Source organism: Cephus cinctus, unplaced genomic scaffold (assembly GCF_000341935.2).
Source record: "Cephus cinctus unplaced genomic scaffold, Ccin1 Ccin1_scaffold0029, whole genome shotgun sequence".
NCBI lineage: Eukaryota > Metazoa > Arthropoda > Insecta > Hymenoptera > Cephidae > Cephus > Cephus cinctus.
The window spans coordinates 862,049-881,585 of record NW_014332776.1 but is presented as its reverse complement, the minus strand read 5'-3'; the positions used below and the strand labels follow the sequence as shown (position 1 = coordinate 881,585).

Sequence of the window (19,537 nt, the reverse complement as noted above, 5' to 3'; positions counted from 1 at the left end):
ATTATAATATTGAAATAAGAATTGTGATCAGCCCAAGACCTTGCGTGGGTGTTTGCCTTTAGTTTTAGTCTGCGGTTGTCTTTTCCACTCGCGTGGGAGCTGTTGACTTTCCACCTGTCTCTGATCGTATCGGAAGCTGCAAACTCGACGCAGCGCTTAACGTACACGAGCCGATGATTAATTAACCGCAGGTACGATATCGCCAACTCCTGGACAAATCGAGCTCTGCCTCCTTTCATAAAGTATAACGTATAACGTACGGAGTAGCGTATTTCAAACGATTAAGAGCTTGATAAATAGATTTTGTTTAAATTTATCTACCGGGTGATGCAATACGTTCCGTCTTCTTTATCGTCTCTATAGTATAATATAGTCCTGTCGTACGGAAGCCTCTTGTCCCACGATACCGATAGTAATTACAGTTTCATTTTCACACGACCCACACGTAACGCAACCAGTACGCATCTCTTCCCACGTGACAGGGAACGCATCCCGCACACGGCCGCGTATGTTGCGTAACGTCGATGCGTGTCTAATTCCACCTCCTTTACCTTCTAGTTGTACTTGTATGTATCTTTATATGTATATCGTTGCCAGTCTAATCAAGACAGGATACGCTATAGCTTAGCTCCATGGGATACGTGCTGTCTGTATGCTCGTTTCTATGTAAAAGAGACTCGGCGGTTTTACCAGTATTACCGGGTATACACAATACGGCGTCAAGAGCCACATGGGAATAACGTCGCGGCGAAGTCAGCCGTTTGAAATTAAAATTGGTCGCGACACTTTTTGAATTTGCCGCCAACCTAGAGAAACTCGAACCGAGTGTATCACGTAGGCGACACGCGGTAAAGTATTTTCGTGTTGAGACGGAAGTAAGGTCAGAGGTGAAGAACAAAATGGCGGAGTCACGAATTTTTGTACCGAGCATCAACATTGGCGCGTATGTATGTATTTTACTTCCTTTTTGGACTGCCATTGCAGATCGTAAACCGGACCGTAGTTGCGTTCTTACGCACCGCTATGGCGGAAGGTATGACGGGTAACTGTTTACGAGTTTTACGACCGGTCCCGGTACGCCTACGTTGTATGGTACGCGCATTGCGTAATCGTTTCACACAAATTAGCCACGCGATCACGGAAATTGCTCCTGCTGATTTTTATTGCTCCTCTGCGAATAAGGGATCATACGTGGTTGGTCTAGGCGGACGCCATATATGGTGGAATTATGAATTAAGGTGTACGTGCAGCGTGAAGAGTATGAGCCCCGTACTTATGGGTGGGATAACCATATATGATGATATTCCTAATTGTTCGTCGATTCCACGTTTAATCTCTTTTTATAAGATTTTCTCGCAATCGACAATAGCCGTAATGTCTCTCGAGCACGTTTCCCAAGTTTTCCACTTTTTCTTTCTCTTTCTTTTCTCAACCGACTCCTATAGTGAGCGTGGTTTAATCGCGTAGCCTAGTCGGCATAGTAATAGTGCTTAAGCAAGCCGAAGGTACACCTGTGCCGGCAAAAACTTAACGTGGAAAATGGCTCGCTGCTCGACTATAGTAAAGACAGCGTCCAGGACGACAAATATGACTATTTGTCACGTACTTGCTCTGCTCGAGGAATCATTTGTATGCGACGTGAAAAAAAGAAATAGTGGTAGGGACGAGAGTAAATTTAAAAAAAAACATGTTTTGAAAGAAAACCAATATACATATACGATACAATCATACGTAACTAGTTTGATGTCTATGATAGTACCGTCATAAATCATAACTATCGTACACTATAAAATAGTATCAGTAAGATTTCATATTTCCTCGGAATCCAAGATTTCATTGATCCTCCGTAAAAATGACTGAACGATGACTATCGAATTCCCAGAAGGAATTCGCGAGTCGCCTTGAAATGCTTCTACGATTTCGCACATCGATAACTCGTTTCTCCTCTATACCAGGAAATTGACTCAGTGCCAACTTCACTCGTGGCAATGAAACTTCGGTATCGCAATCCTAGGCGAATCGAAGAACGAAGAAGATAAGTGCTGGATTATAGGAGTGCTCCGAGGGACCTAGTGAGATATAGTGGAAGACGTCCTTGATGGACAGGATGCCCCTGCCTGCCGCACACTCCGGTACCCTGTAATCTTCTGGCTCATCTCATTCGGCCGCTCCTCTACCTCTTCTACAGGGTGTCGAGGAGTGATTTGACCGCTTCTGGTGTACTTAGCGGAATACTGCACTTTGATGCGCCATACCTTATATTCACCATCCAGTACCCATACCGACTCGAGGATCCTCTTCGGCAGGATGTTTGTGCTCGGTTCCCGTGGGCAGTCGACGAAAGGATTCTCCGTCCTTTAATGCTCGACTCGATTATGGAAAACGAGCGCATCGATTAGGGCTCAGGATCCCCGAGTAGGTGTGCCGATGATACTTGACGCAACCACAGCCTCCTTTCTATCTCTATGCCGCATATTATCAATGGGCTATTTACAGATGCCGTGCGTTTGGTCCATCTCGAAGGGATGGTATTGCCGGTGGCCTTGCGGATAACAGGTTATCTGGGCAACATCGATGCTTCGATACTTTGTCGTACCGATGGCGAAATTGCAACCCGATCGGGACCAGTTGTATGTACTACCCCTTTCGTGTTCTCCCAAGTAAAGGTGTAATTCGTTAAGATTCGATTAGGCAAGATACTCCTGCGCGGATAATACTTACAGATATCATCCGGTATTAAATTAGCAAGACTTTTTTCATATGGACGTATACTGTGTTGCACGCGTATAGGATCGTGTCTGGTAAATAGTTATGAGATTAGCGTCTGTGGAATTACGTATGGTACACCTATGGGAATCCTTGTATGGTGGTTATGAGAGGGTCTTAGGGGGGGATATCGGTGTCCGACGTTATTACATTATGGGAAATTCCTTGGGTTTATTGGAAGGCATAAAGCTCTATCAACAGAACGGTGGGTAATAATAAAAATTGCTTATCGGATCGCAATCACGGCGAGGGATGATCGTCGATATCCGTACAATTTTTTTTTTTTTTAAAGATCTTACCTCGATTCTCTTACGGAGTTACGTTAATGATTATTCGCCACGTTAATTGTCTCTATAAATGTGAATCCTCACTCTCGATCATGATGGCGGGCATGCGTGCATTCAACGACCTATGCGTAATTCTAGTTGGAAAAATATCGTCGCGTACGTGCAGTTAAATCCTCTTTATTTCCACAACGACTCCGGGACCCGTCCATTGATTTCTACTCGATGGCTGACCATAGCCGCTTGTACGGTACGGGAGGTAACGCTTTTCGTAAATTACTGCAAACTACCGTCGCGGTACTATTAACGTTGGTGTAACGTAAGAAGAGTCGGGTCCCATGTGCGGGACTACACTGTAAATAGAATCGAAACACGTAGGGAAACCGATCGCTAAAAATAACCGGATGCCACGGAGGCGAAATACAAAACGATCCAGAGGACAAAGATCCCCCCCCTTTTTTTTTCTTTTTTTCTTAAAGCTCATCCGGCCTTGTCGTCGCTCTGAGAATCACCATAGGAATAGGTGATCGATCGGTACGTGGCTGTACGGGACGTACGGAACAGACTAGACTACTTTTGCACGCGAGCTGGTATATACTCGGCGTATATATATATATATACTGTATATATAGATATTGGAGGTACGCGAAGACGAGGATAAGGACGACCTATTCCTTTCCTGTCCTAGCTCAGGGTATATAGTCTCCAGCAGTGATTATAATCCCAGAGCATTGCAGCCTGGTATGCAATCTGAAATGGGTAGAAGCATGTCACTTGGCTGTTCGCGGCTGCCAGGCCTATGGTTATCCCATCTCAGGATCTTGGCGTCGGGAGAGCCCGACGATCCTATGGATCTTTCCGATCTACTTTGTTGAGATTGTTCAGTCCTCGTCGGTAGCTCGAATCACTGTAATATAGATCGGATGCCCGTGGGTGCTGCCCGTTTCAGTATATATACGGTTTATCGGTACGATATGAGATCGCTAAAGACGGTACCGGCTGATATCGATTTTCCACGCTGGAAATGAGCCCTTCGCTGCGGGTATGTAGTCTGTGTCTGTCTAGAAAATGATATTGGTGTCTTCGGCGACCAGGCTCAATCGAATGGAATCACTCTCTAGTGGTTATATAGGTACGTATCGACTAACCAGTACGCGTAGGTCAGGTGTTGTGACGAAATCGGCACGAGCGAGGTAACCGTTTGCCTAGATTTCCAATCGGGCCTGGCCACATATCGTAACGGAATCGGGCGTCCAGTTTCTATGGGCCATCGATCAAAATCAATCTTAAACCAAAAAGTTAGGAATTCGTTAGTTCTTTACTAATGGATATACATAAGGAAGTCGAATTGGTACGTAGGAATAAGTGCGTAGGAATATATATACATATATATGAGCTTGGCACTCGATAGGACGTTATGTGATATACACAATTCTTCGAGCACATCGAATCGCCCGACTATGGTTCTACTATGGAAATTAATGTATAAGTCAAATGGACAGTATCATCTTTAGGTGGTTCACTAGTGCTGAATGACCATGGGTATCTAAACGTTCTTAAATATATACATAAGAAAGTGGATAAGATAAGCGACCAAGATCTTTATTATGTCATCGTAAAGTTATTGTTAGTCCAATTTCCACGGCGTGATTGTGCGTATCGCGTTCGCTTATCTTATCTGGAATACCGAGCCGTGGCAAAAGCGCACTAAGAGAGACGGTGAGACTCGGTAGGACTCTTTTAGGACATCCTGAGGACGTTTTCACGAATATATACGTTTATTCAGAGCTTTGCGCCACCCGAGGACGGTTATGTCCATTTGATTTCTATTATTCTCCATGGTAGAACCATACGGAGGTGGTTCAATGTTCCGAATAACCGCGTACAGGGTTTGTTTGGAAAGAAAAAACACGTTTCTCATAAATATACACGAGAATAAACTGATTTAAAAAGCTTGAAAGTTTTCTTCGCGGCATGCTCCGGACAATATTTACATCCTAACCTTATATACCTTCCTGGACCATTTTTCGCTATTCGGACGGAGTATCGTGTAACTCCACCCTCACGCAATTTCTCCTCGTTTTACGCATCGGCCGAAGAATGATTTACGCGCACGATCCTGTGTACAGCTGTTAGAGCTTTCGTAGGGATAAACCATAGCACGATAGATGGAATCAAGGCGAGTCTTCTGGCGTATAGTGGAGCCAATGCCCAAGCTTGCTATTCCTGTACTAGACGCCACGGGGCAATGACACTCGGGACGAGTCCAGCGTTGCAGGTGCGCCCTGTGTCTTGTCGTCTACGTGAGGCCAGAAGCGGCCGACACTAATTTAATCAATCCCTAAACGAAGGAGAACGTCGACCACCAGTGTAAACATTGTACAATAGCCAGGAACCAGACGGAACCGTTTGCGCACGTCGTGTGTGCGTCTCCGCTCTGTGGCTTTTCTAAGCTTATATTTTCAAGTGTCTTCCCGCCGAGCAACGTTGACGCAACTCGACGTATTCCCGACGGGGCGTCTCCCGGTTCACGTCCTCGGAGCTGGCGATCTTCATTAGAAAGCTTTCATGTGGATCAGTACATACGTCGGGACAACACGAGCGCTCATAATGGACGGGGATTAATATACGTTTTTTGAATGCACTTTTATTATTCACGGGACCTCCTGGACTTTTTCATTTGCATATTGATTATGCGCCTTTGGGACGCCGAGTGCCGAAAATAGTGCATCGGGGGAAAACCACGCTGTCACGTGAACCTCTCACGTGGGCGAGTAGGCTGTATACTTCTCCAACCAGTTATACTTAGTCTTGTTATTCGGGTCAGGCCTGGAACACGTAACTCTAACTTGTGAGATCTTTACAGCTGTAACTTGACTGCATTCCACTTTCGATGCAGTACATTTCGAGTGGTTTTATGTATGCCTCCCTCGTGTGAGCTTACGCGTCTCTCTCTAACTCGTGTAAGAAAGTGCATCTTGCACCGACGTATTGTGTTCGTTTTTTTTTTTTATATTTCATTTACAAGTCCTTTTGTATCCCGACCGAGCCTGGCTTCCGCTTTAATTTCATGCTTCTTCTTCTTTCTTTAAATTCCTTCTGTTAGGCCTTTTCAACGTATAAAGGACTCCAGTAGGCATATGCACCCACTTGCATCGAGATGACTCTATTCCTGTGTTTTGCTGCAATTTATTTGACAATGGTATACGCAGCTCGTCGTTCCTCATACCACGTAGTTGGTACACCGCGTTGCATGACAGCCAATCCCCTTTGTTGTCTCGGTACCCTGGTGCATCGGTATACCGTAAGCCAATGCATCTTTCCTCTCGATGCGGACACGCGATTCCCTTCTGTGAGAGCAGCGCAGTCAGTGCCAGTGCACGCAGTGCATACACCGAGGGTACGTGCGTGGCTGGAAAAGGCCGGAAGTCCATCTTCGCTTGGATATACATAATTGCAGTCTTAACGAGTTCCAGGATTCGAGTTGACGTACAGAATGAAATTTAGTAAAATGCCTTCACCCACGATGCACTTGGTATGTTAATACCAGCAAGTTTAACTTTCAATTTATTCCCGCGAAAAAGATCTTGGCAAGTTCTGCGTATATCCGCGTCGACACGAGAGCCACGCCGTGCTACCGGAACGGCCATAAATAATTCGGGTGCATCTATGCACGCCCCGAGTTATCTTGTTTGCCCTTTCGGACAGCCTGTGAAATCGTGGAAAACGAGCTGCAGCTCCCGCACGACAAATTGCATCTCTCCTCCTGGACTCGTTCAGCTTCTATCGCGAGTCTGGGTGTGCAGTGCATCTCTCGATCCTCGTGTGCACTTTTAACCAAGGGTAGAGACACGTGCACGTGCAACTACGCGTATGCTAATAGATGTATTCTTAGCTGAAGATTTTGCGCGACCTAATGCGGCGATCGCGCGAACGGAACGACCAGGACGAGGACGACCCAGTAAGCTCGAGCAGAATCGTGCCACTGTGTCAGTAACAGTACTCCCTGCAAAAGAGGCCCGCCGTACCCCCGGGGACGGGACCCTTGACCCCGCTACGTGATAACTTAACACGTGGCACGACAACGAGCCTTAACAATCTCACCCGGTGCACCTGCGGCTCGCTCTGTAGCAGCCTTAATGACTCGCAGTTCTCCGCAGGCTAGTTCTCGCACTTGCCGCCAGAGTTGAAAACAGCGATACCGTCGCGATTCTACACACCTTGTCCTTGACCTATGCAATTTTTTTTTTCTTGGCTCGTTGATAATAAAAATAATAAAATACCTGGAATCGACTGCGCGAAAACTTCAAGGGAAACGCAGTGACTCACGCTCCACTTAGTTCGCATTCTAACTGGATCAATTAGACGAGTATCGTGCGCTCGAGACAGTCATCATTCAGTCCGGTGCTAGCAGCAGTCTCTTTCTTTCTTCAAGTTTGTCTCTTTGTATTTCTCTTTAATGATTTCTCCCTGACTCTCTTACTCTCTCCTGTGTCAATCACTTACACCGTACTACGTACTATACGTACGTGCACAGGACTTGGTAATTTATCGATATTGTGTAACCGGTAACCATATATATGTATATAGACACAACGCGTATTAGTTAGGTACGACCAGTGCAAATAAAGGACTCTTTCGGAATATCGAACTCTTCGATTCTCAAACACCTTCCCTCTTTAAATTCTCATAGAAGTCACGGACTGTTTGCACGACGCTTTCGTATTCAAATTTCCCTCCTCGACACGCACAAGTCATGCGGCACTTTCGCACGAACCGCTTTTTAAGAATTCTCATGCGCGCGTACGTGATACCTCGTATCTAGCTATGTATATAGGTATATACTGTCTTGTCAATGAAATTACATTGCGTTCATCTGACTTTTCGTTTCGTCTGCGGATATTCGATCCGACTGACTCGATTGACCTGCACGATGAACTCTCGTAGAAGTTCGTGATACACGTGTGGGCGTGTGTAACAGTAATCCCGGTACCGATCCATTGTTTGGACCACTTTGAATTTTTGGCTCCGTAAAGTTTTTACTCCTGCGAGTTATATAGACGAGCTGCACTCGGAACACCGATTTAGCTCGAGCTCTCAACGGGCCCGGGACATTTTTATCGCTCGCTCCTGCATTAGACAGGATGCGGCTTTCGGTATGCTTTTTTCTTTTCTTTCCTCGGTTAACCGCCTCGTGTTTTATAGTCGGCGGGACACTAGCCTAGTATATCGAGAGTAAATATGGTAACCGTGATCAAAGTCGAAAATACAGATGAAAAAGACAATCCATAGTGGTTTATCATATCCGTTTGAGGCGCTATGCAATTTTTCCTTATTCTAGAATTAAAAAATATATACAAATATAAGGGTAGCTCTATCCTCATTCAGAATTGTATAGACCCTTTTATGGTTATTTCAGGCGGTTCAATATTTTACGTAAACTCCGTCAAAACAACAGGTACAAATTTCGTATGTCATTTCGAACGTTGTTACTGAAAAAAATTGCATTTTATCCAAAATCACGTATTTAGATTCAAGTTCGTCCTTGCGATATCCATCAAATATCCCCGATCGTTCAAATAAGTTTTGATCGTAATGAAAATTATCGCTCAAAAATGTCGTCTCTGTCGTTCTTCGCACGTTGTCCTTCAAAATATTTCGCTTTTTATCCAAAATTACGTATCGAATCTTCCATCTATTACATTAAAGATCGTCTCTGTCATATCCATCAAACATCCCCTATCGTTTTGTTCCCATAAGATTTAATCCTTCGAGTCATCTGTCAGTCGATCCCGCCGATGAAAACACAGTAGTGGTAACTACCGTCGAATAGAACCCGTTGGAATATCTGACATCGTATATTCACTCCCAAGTATCGAATCGTTCGCGGTAGCCATTGTGCCACGACAAAACGACATCGCGAGCACATCAGATATGATTTATGACTTAAAGATATCGTATGCGCCCATAGGAGGTCTTATTGCATGGCACTGTATACGTCCATCATGAAATCGACGTGAACAGTATTATACAGTATATACGGTATACACATTATACATGCACAGTGTATACATAAGCACGACTCCTCGATCGGATCGGACCGGACAGAGAAGCGGTCCACAACGTCTTGCCCGGCGCTCCAGATTCGTAGCTATCGCGAGCCAAATAGTGCGTGACTCGTTTTCAGTCGAACATGGCGTATACCCACTGCTGACGGTGATCGTGTAGTTGGCCAGCTGTGATTCTGACCACAACGTTATTCCGCCAAGGAGATTTCAAGCAGGCAAGTACTGTTACGGGAAACTGATAGAGTGGTTTTGATAGCTCGACGATCCTTTTGATTGACCGATCATTATATTATAGATCACGTGGGAGGGATCGACTTCTTCATGGGACATTTAAATAAAGTGTTATGCGTGTTCTAGGAATTTCCTATGCCTAATATATTGTTGTCTGTTTATGGTAGAACTTCTTTTCTTCACCCCCTCCCCCCCGCCCCCGCTCTATATCTCTTAAAGTCGTGGTAGGGGAATATAATACTTTCCGTGACACCTGTCCGGCCGGGCTGATTGATTTTTTTTCTCTTTTCTTTCTGCTAGAATATCAGAAGAAATTCCACGAGCGAGAACGGGCCTGGTATACCGTTACGGGAAATAACTATAAGAATGATGACGGGGACCTGCCTCAGCTCGTGCCGATCGACGCTCGCGTAACTCCTTTAACAAAGTTAACGCGCACAGCCAATTTCTTTCTCAACGGTTATTAACCTCCTAGAAGTTGGTCACTTTGATTATTTTAAGTAATAGTGCCACTCTCGTAAACTGCTAAACTAAAAAGAAGTTAATAAATGAATGAAAAGAAACCCTGACCTTAATCGGCGACTCGCAATCAGTGGAATTTTATGTGGGATCGGTATAACGCATTATTAACGCACAACTTTGTAGCAGTCCTCGTGTCCTTTACGCAAACGAAATTTCGTTTCTTGTGTGTTTTATTATTTTTTTTTCACGCAACCAACCGACACCCTCGTGGGATCTCGTGCGATTCGCACGACTTCGTGCGCGTCCTCTGACCAACCTTAAATTGTTATTTAACGGGACAAGGTGCTCGATTAGGTCAATCGGCCGATTCCAAGAAACTTACCGCGGTGGGCCTCCTTGAAAAAAATTAAACGAATTATGCGATAAAAAGGAACGTACCGGGTATATATATATATATATATATATATATATATATATATATACTCTGATGCTTCTTTCACACGTGAGTCTCTTAAGCCTCGGTAACACGACGCTAACGAACTTGTACCTGTTAACCTAGGCACGGAGTAGGTTATAGACTATCGGTATACCGCAAAAGTTACTTCTGGCTTCTCTATACCTATATTTATCCTTTATATCTGTCGCTACGTCTGCCCGTATCTATCGTGTATAGTATAACGGTACACCGAAACGTGCATAGGCCAACCCGTTTCGATTAGTACTGCTACCCAGTCATTGTTCATGCAGCTATTTTACTTCCGTTTATTCATTCACGTATGGCGCACGTAAGAATCACTGCTATAACGCTGATATATGTACATATATATACATATATACACAGAGTTACTCAGTAGAAACGCACCACCTGAAGTTAGCGCGCCCATTTGACTCTTATGTTAAAACCATGTTCAGCTGGTGCGTTTGGACTGAATTACCTGGTAAAGTGACGTCGGCCTTTTACATTTTATATTTTATGACACTCGCTACACCGAGATTCACTTGTTTCTACGATTGCCAGTGCGTTCCAGGAGCGATGCGCGAAATCGAAATTTATTGGCTGCGTGTCAAGGAAAGTGTCGCGCAGTCGCGTGTCGTTTACAAAATACGCTACTCGCCGTCAATGTGAATTATTTTCACTGTTCCCGATAACGTAGGCGCGGAATTAGTTATTCCGACTCGGTTGACCTTGACGACATTTTTTATTTTTTTTTGCCATTCGCGCCATTGCCATGGACGCTGGGAAATTTCGTTCGATGCACTTTTACGTTTACCGGTGCACACGCAGGGTGCATTAGGTAGTACGTGGACTTGGCGGAGCATCTAATGACGTTAAAGCTTACTGCTATAGAAACTCGCGTGAGTTTCTCTTAAAAATTCTCAATTTCATTTCCATCGTATTAAATTATCGTTTTTAAAACTGCTTACGTCCGCTCGATCCCTTAAGAGCGTGTATAGGAACGATACGTATGTCTACTGGTATGTGATGGGTATATGTAGGCGGTAGCTGATCGTCCGATCACGTATCGTCGTGGCGACAAAAAGGTATCTAGGTTCTCCGCGTGTAACGCCGCCCGTTCTACATAGCGCACAAATGTATTACACCCGATCAAAGTTATGTACGCAGGGATATAGGAGGTCGCGACTAAACAATGAAATAGACTGAGTTATAGATATAAGAAGATACATAGGGTACAGAAGAGAGGCTGATTGTACGGTCGTATCGTGTTCGTAAGTAGATATTATAGTTAGGTAGACTCATAACACTAGTATCGTATCCGATAGTGATAGCTATAGTCAGCGACCATAGGATCGAGAGAGAGAGAGAGAGAGGGGTAAACGAGGGATGCCGCCGCGAAAGAAGAACAGAAGGAGAATGAGCATGCTGGAAGGGGACACGCGCACTCGAGGCCCCGTGGGCCCGTTAGACTCCGGGCACGTGGGCCGTTACGAGGCCCAAGACTTCCTACGTTGGGACATCGCAATATATACATATATTTATATACACACAGTGTGCCGTAGAGCGAACTCAAACTCGTCCGAGTATTAGAGAACGGCAGGTGTACCTACGGGGATCTACCTTACCGACAAGATTACGGGCATTATCGGGAAGTGGTGTACCCGCATCCAGATTCTCTTTTCTACCACCCTCGTTCCTGTCTTGAAGATTTTGAATATATACATGGACCCACCGTAATCTCACTGTGCTCCTAACCATAGCTTCCTATACACGTGTCTTCTTAGGGGCCTGGGGATCCACGTAGATGGGCATTATGGTATCCGTGCACGCCCGCATCGCTGTCCCCGGTGTTGAACTACCGGGGGGACGAATTCCTACTCTCCTTTCTTTCTAGCTGTGATATACATCCGAGAACGTGTCTTCCTGGGGGGATATATAAGATTTAACGGAGATAGCCAACGAAGCGACGCAAATGACACGGGTCCTCCGCTTACTCGGCCGTTCGCTTCTATATCGCTGCTAGCGTCGCCCGCGCAATAAGCATAAGTATAGTTCGTGGACGTCGCCCGTGCACGTCGCTCGGTGAAAATGGCTACGGCGACTCCGAAGAAAAGTGGCATTAGCTGCAGTTGCGCTATAGCTGTCATTGCCTGGGGCGTTAATGCAGTCACGACCACGGGACTCACTCAGTCGTCTCGACAAGTGCGCATCGCGATATGTATATGTATATAGGGTGTACATGTTATGTACCGACATATTACACATGTTCGATATATATTATATGCGCAATATTGTAGATGCGAGAGATCCGCGGGGACCTTATTACGAGAGAAACACAATGTGTCTTATAAGCCATCGTCGCTCGGGTATACGTTGGCGTCTATTTTTTTTTTTTTTTTTTTTTTTTTTTTTTTTTTTTTTTTTTTTTTTTTTCGTCGAAACATTTTCCGTGGGTTTTAGGTGGGTTTCTACGAGAACCCAGAGATCACAGGGACGTTACCGCGAGAACGAATCCGCGTGGGAATTTCGGACTACGTCTGGCGGTTGTGCGGTTTACTCTTTTTTTTTTTGTTTTTTCTTTCCCTTATTCTGGGTTCTCTCTTTTTTTTATTATTTCGCTTTTTACCACAAGGAAAACCACCATTCTCACCTCGGCTGTATTCCTCGTTAGCGCACCGCGGAATAATGGCGGACGGGAGCCGCCAACCGGTAATTATCGTATGGCTAAGAGATAGGGAAAAAAAAAGAAGAGAAACACAGGAATATAAGAGAGTGCTTCCTCTTTCTTGCGCTAGGGAGTTTCGATCCCACGTCTTGGGACTTCCAACGCTTCTCTCTTGGGTAACTCGCTGGCGTCTGTATGCACAGCTGCATTGTTGTTGCAAAACGTGAGCGGCTGGTAATAATAATCGGTTGGGTCAGCCATGTATCCTTTGCGCAACGCGTAATCGCCGCATCTTGTGAATTATTTTCTTGATAGTAGATACACGTATACAATATGAACGCTCGATTTTCACGGTTCCACAAGGTTTACCTGTTTCGCAAAATTTTCGAGAACCGATTAGAATCCTGTATTATCCCATATCTACAACGTCACGTGTATACGAATTTTGTGAGAAATAAAAATAATTCAATATGCATCGTAAAAAGATTTGTGCGTACGGGATGCATTTTGGAACGTTCCGGCAATCACGGTAGAGGAGAACCTTGCGACCTCTGGAAGGTCGACCTGGACCACAGATCCCTTCGTGAAGCCTTTCATTGAGGTCTACGTCGGTTAACCTTGCGGGGGAATTCGTTACGCATTTTTTCCTCGATCCCAAGAGAAACGGAAGTCTGTCGAATTAATTCGAGATCGAAGAGTCGTTTCTTCCATAGAGACCGTACAGTGGGTCGTATCTTGCGCCGACGATCTTCCCTCTTACAATACAGAAGACAGCCAATCTTTGAAATCGCGTGGGCTCGGCTCTCAGGATTCACGTAACTTCCGCTTGGTATACTATAGTCATAGAAGCCTATAGAGTAACCAATAGAGGATCGTCCTCTCTAGGCGTGTCTCCGGCCGCTGCTTAGGTATATACCCGGAGGTATAGAGGACTGTTCCTCGAAGATGATATCGGGGTACCGCAGCGGTAGCTGCGACGACGCCAACGTAATTTAACGACGCCGCCGATCCTCGGCCGTTCTCTACCCTTTCCGATAATTAGATAGAAAGTCTTGCGGTCATGATTAGATTTTACCGGGTTACAGAGGAGATTGCGCTGTCCGCGCACAGCAACCTCAGGACCCCTTCGATCCGTCCGTGACGTTTGTCTAGGAGTACATCGGTTGCCTAGGATACAGATCCTACGGAGAGTGGAGTACAGTGCGGTACAGCGATGTCCTGGGTAAACCTACTGGTACGGGAGTGAAGTCGATGCTGCTGGATGCTGTGGCGATGCAAGCGGAGGCTGGGTCCTGGAATGAGAATTTAAAAAAAGGGTCATGCATCCAATCGATCGTCGCGTGTAGCCGGCTTGGAAACGATCGTACAAAAATCTACGGATGGGATTGGCTCGGTCAGGGAATAGGTATTAACCAATGAGCAAGGATCCTTGACAAGTTCCTCTTAAGATTCATCCCGTGAAGACGCCTATCAGCGCCGTGGTGAATCTCTCGATTATAAGTTAAACAAGTTGTCACGCTTCACTAAGATTCGATCAATGCCCCGTATGGACCCTTTCATCGGAAATTATTATCAAATCGATAAGCATCGTTAGCGTCATTTCTACATTGGCTTGGATCATCTTTATTGAGGATGTGTAAAAATCGCGTGGGCTTCATTGGAACGTAAGGGAATTATTTGCTAACCTTTTTTTTAAGTAACTGTACCTTCCTACGGGGAAGCCCATGCGTGCAGAAGAGTCTCACGCGTCTCGTCGACTGCGTAGCCACATCCGGTGTCCGGAGTTCGACCCCCCGTTAGTGGAACCAATCACAGCTTTTAGTTACGACGTGCATAGTAAGAAGCTTTACGATGGTATTTGAAGAAGCGTCGCACGAATTTACAAGGAATGCCGATATCAAAATTGTTTTTAGCCTTTATCCGTAGAATGAATTTTTCTAGTGTAACGTGAAAATTTGACCTACGTCGTGTATATAGTGCATTGCGTTCTGCCATTAAGCTTCCGGTGTATTTGCACAGCGAAACGTAATCGCAGACCGGAACGCTCGACCCTCGTTGGAAATTGGCTTTAATGCGAGAGTCTCGCGTCCCCGTGTTAAATTCAGTAAAGCACGAGCGTTACACACATTGTATACTGCCAATAAACACTGTACCGAGGACATATTGAATTATTCGTTATAACGGCAAATTCTCATTGGTCAGTCTCGCCCACGATATGCTCTGATTGGCTAACGAGGTTCATGGTTATAGGATGGTTAATTGCGCTAATTCCTACTTCGTTATGTTCGCTAAGTGTAAAGTGGCTGCTGACTGGATGCAGGGACGAAACACCCACGCGTTGCGAATCGGCCTTATTTGCGATTTGGCGTGGGATCCATGGGCGACCTTATTCGTAGATTAGAAGAAAAAGGATTCTCGAGGACTTCGGGAACGGTGTCAAGGACGAATTCAAGGAGTTCAGTGCAAAGTTATACTATGCTTCCGGTATGTTTTCTTTTTAAAAATCAGAAAAAAATATGTGCAAGAAATGATCCGCTGGCTTCCGTTAGGTTTGTCGATCTACGTATATTTATTTTCGTATTTACATCCGTAATTTTCGTTGGCGCGTATCATCCACGAAATCCATTCACTTCATTCCGGATGTTAATTGTGTTAGCACAGCGTCGATAGGACTGACCGGAAATAATTTAAAATCCGACGGGAAGTGGTTAAACAGAGCATGGAACATTCGATCGTTCTATATGGTATAAAAATCCCGACAGTCTACACAGTGCGCATGCGCAGACTGGTGTACCCGCGTCCACCAAGAAACAAACAGGCTTCTATACGCGAGTGAAAACCGATAAACAGTTCTCTTGTTTGATCCTTTTTTCAACGATCGGTTTCATTAATAAGCGACACTGATCCGCGAATCCCGTTCTTCGAGATCAGCCTTTTCGATTTCACCGTCCACCTCGTGGATTTACGGTTATGGTAAGCGATCGTTTTCTTCTAATGAATTCGTCATTAATTACCGATAATCAAGAGCGACTAACGAACTGGAGCGTAGTTCCGGTAGCGTCCGCTACGTATAAAACAGCGCTGCCGGTACTCTCGACGTCCCTGCATCATGGCGCCCGGTAAAAGCATCTTCTTCGCATTGTAATAGACGTTCGATATAATTTTCTTTTCGCTTTATCTTCCAGTACGCGCAATAAGAATACAGAATGCCAGTAGAACCTCTAAAGTGAATCCCTTTGCATCATTTATCGGTAATATCGAGTACTTCCACCTCTTAATCGCTCGGAGAAAGATGGCGCTAGCGGGGAATCCGTAACTAACAAGAGATAGCGGTTGAACAATGATAGCACCGGGCTGGCGCACTAGTCCGCTAGAGAACTAAGTAAAATAAAACCTCGCACAAGAGATTCTCAGGTTTTGTCCGTGGTCAGAGGATTCTTTTGTCTAGCCAGGGGCAAGCCAATCTTATTCCATACAAGGAGTCATAATTTTACTCAAAAGAAAGAGCCTGCACTCCAGCGCAGTGTAAGTGAGGCTACACTCCTATAGGTGACGAGACCAACTCAGTGTCCGAACGGGTTTCTTTATTTCCCCATAAAATCGAGCAAATATTTTCTTTTCTTATTTTCTTTCTCGCCGCGTAGCTTCGCCTTCTCTTATACGAATTTTGCTCTCTTACCGTTATCATCCATTTACAAACCGTATCGCCTTGTTCGTAAACGTCGTCCTACCACTTTAGTATTCCAAATTGTTATTTTGGTCTGTAGAAAATGAAAATTAGGCTATAATTTTTTTCCCGATGAATAGACTCTGCTTCGGCAATAGTGAAAATTGTGCATTCAGTCGGACAATCTATAAGCAATCTTTTATTCGCATCTGTCATACACGTATAACGCCTCTTAGATAAATACCATCTATATATGTAGTTAATACATAGAGACTCGACTTTATCACGGTATACCAGTCTCTGGTATAGGGAATATAAAGCTGGTTGCACGTGATTTTCCGTAGCGAGCGAAAGTGACGTGTGCACGCCTCTTTATGACGAGTCTGCGCACAATCGATGCTGCTAATAAAAAGTAAGATTTCTCGTAGCACCCTTGGTCGATATTCCAGCAGCCTTAAACAGCCAGACAAGATAAAACCGATAAATGGAGTCGCTCGTCGCTCAATGAAAACCCGATTGTTAGCAAGTTATTTTTAGGCACTGCTTTTTCTTCCTGTCTTCTCCGTGTAACGTAGAAACGCATATCCAATTGATTTAGCACTAGAACGTTAATGGCTAGAAGGAAGGTCGTTCTCAAGTGCGTGGGCTTATTATTTATTCCCGCGATTGAATATACGCGCGTACCTCGATCGTGGTATCACTATAGTTGACGTTGAAAATAAAAAATAAAATAGTAATTTCTTCGCGAGACGTATTGTGTGACGCGTTTGTGAAACAAGTACCTGCCTACTGGTTACTGGTTACTGGTAGATTCTAGTCTCAGCCGTGGCCCATAGGAAAAGGTATAGGAGGAAGTGCTGCCCAGTTTACGAGGAAAGAATGCACGGCTAGGTGTCTTGTGATGAATGCCAGAAGATGTCTAGCGATTCTTTAGAGATAAAGCTGCCTACGTGATTTGTGTCCGTATGTGAATATACCTGGCCATTCTGTCTCTCTAATACGCCTAAACCTCTTTGACGCATAATAATGTCCAGTTTACGAAGAGAGTGTCTGAACCGTTGGAGGGAGATAGAGAGAGAGAACATAGATAGAGAATAAGTTGATTGGCTTCCGTTACCGACAAATGGAATATTTATGTTCGAAACTGTCAGTGTGAACTCACCTTGAGCCTCCTCCTTAAATGGCATCTGCTATTTGTTACAGGCATCTAGGAAGATCTCCAAGTGCGGATACCTCTTTGTGGCGCCAGGATGGGACTTTTCGAATCCGTTGAACCGTACCAAGGTAAGGGAGGATTTGAAAAATAAAAAAAATTTTTTTTTTCGAAAAATTTCCAACGATCCTCGTAAAAAAACGACCCGTAAAAATCCACGTTATTGACAAAAGTACTCCTGCAGGTATACGTTAGCCTGGAACTGCAGTGGAAGGGAAAGAAAAAGAAAGGAATTGCAAAGCGCATCGCGACTCGGTGAATCGTGTCGAATAAAAGCGACGGAATGGAAAGGCCTCTCTTGAAACAATAAGTCTGCAACGTGGTGAAAAGTTGGAAAGTATCCACGAAGACCGTAAGGATAGGCGTGTCCGGCATAGGATCGATCATAACCAAGAAATCGACGTAGAGAGTTCAGTTTCCGTCGTTTCCCCAACTCACTTCCGTTTACTTCATCCGCAAGTATTAATCGAACCGAACTACCTGGCTCCATGCAATTTTCTTATTATCGAGAAAGCCTGTCGATCTTCGACGATCGATAAAACGCTACGCGAGTGCAGCCAATCGAATTATCAAAGATCGATATGGCAGTCGACAATTTTCCTTAACTTCTTGAAAGTGTGACTAAATACTGTTGATTCCATTGTCATTCTATCATTAGCATAGTCTTAGAAACTCGCCGTAAAAACGCGTCCGTAAAACTACGAAAATTGGCTTAAGGTTCTAATCAGTTTAGACGAAGAAAAAATAATCGAACCATTCCCGTCGGGGTAGCCAGTTGCGGATGGTGCACAAGGTGCAATACGAGGTCGATCCTTAAGTGCATGAGACATGCAAGTAGAAAGCGGTTTCTCGTGCTGTACGGAACGTACTGTGACTCTCACTGTGTTTTCTGCGATGAGGCCGCAGCCGTTCTACGGGAGGCTCGGGGCGGTCGCACGGTGTCGCCAATCATCGGCGAAAGTGATACGCTAATTATGGGCGCTGCTGCGCGCCTCGACCTTAAAAACTAGCCTTAAGGCTCTTAGCTCGGTCTCCCGTGAGGAGCCGCAAAAACCGCTAAGAAATTACGAGAGCAAACGATCCGCGATGGCACCCGTATACCAACCTACCGGATCGAGTGCTTCGTGTCTTGGCGTAAGATCACTTTTTATGCGCCGGAGTATATAGTAGAAAGCAGATTACAGTGAGCGTCGACAATTCCAGAAACGGGACGGATGTATACTTGGAGTGCTTGTATTCTTTGCTTTTTTTTTATTTCTTCATTTTTTTTTTTTTTTTTTTTCATCTCTTACACGTTTCTTTACGCATTTTACACTCCTTTATAGTGATTGATGTCCGTGGGGTCGTTCGACCACTTTTGTATATTGCATGTAGGCATTTTGAAAATGCCACGCGCGACTTAAAGGCAGTGCGTAAATCTTCACGAAAAGTATCTTCTCCCTGCGTTGTCAATCGTTAATGGTGAAAGTGAATAATTAAAGTGGAGTTTAAAAGGCACGGGATTATGCCAATCGGTACTTGCCGGTATGTTACTAATTACACGTTTATGGGGATGGAATCGTTAATTAATATACAAATATATATGTATTGTTCATTTCGTCGGTAATATAATCATACGATTATAAATCGAATTCGAGCTTCAGACTAACTTGTATTTTTTTTCCTCTTTTTTTTTTCATACTTGAAAGTCCTTTAGCACGCACGCAGTAATGCTCATCGACTGG

The 19,537-nt window shown here is 44.6% G+C and overlaps 1 protein-coding gene across 8 annotated transcripts in view; it reads left to right on the top strand.

The window, feature by feature from the left end:
• Positions 1 to 19,537, top strand: part of LOC107267318 (protein outspread) — an 88,487-nt gene that overhangs the window by 10,289 nt on the left and 58,661 nt on the right. For 7 of the 8 annotated variants that reach the window (XR_003059627.1, XM_015738864.2, XM_015738855.2 and 4 more), the window contains exon 2: positions 17,804 to 17,884. Coding sequence is in view for 6 of the 8 variants with exons in the window: in XM_015738864.2 (XP_015594350.1) it covers positions 17,804 to 17,884 (81 nt within the window). In the remaining 2 variants the exon portion in view is untranslated. Of the gene's footprint in view, positions 1 to 17,803; positions 17,885 to 18,092; positions 18,273 to 19,537 lie in introns of those variants that run through there. The other variant, XM_025084981.1, reaches the window with a different exon arrangement.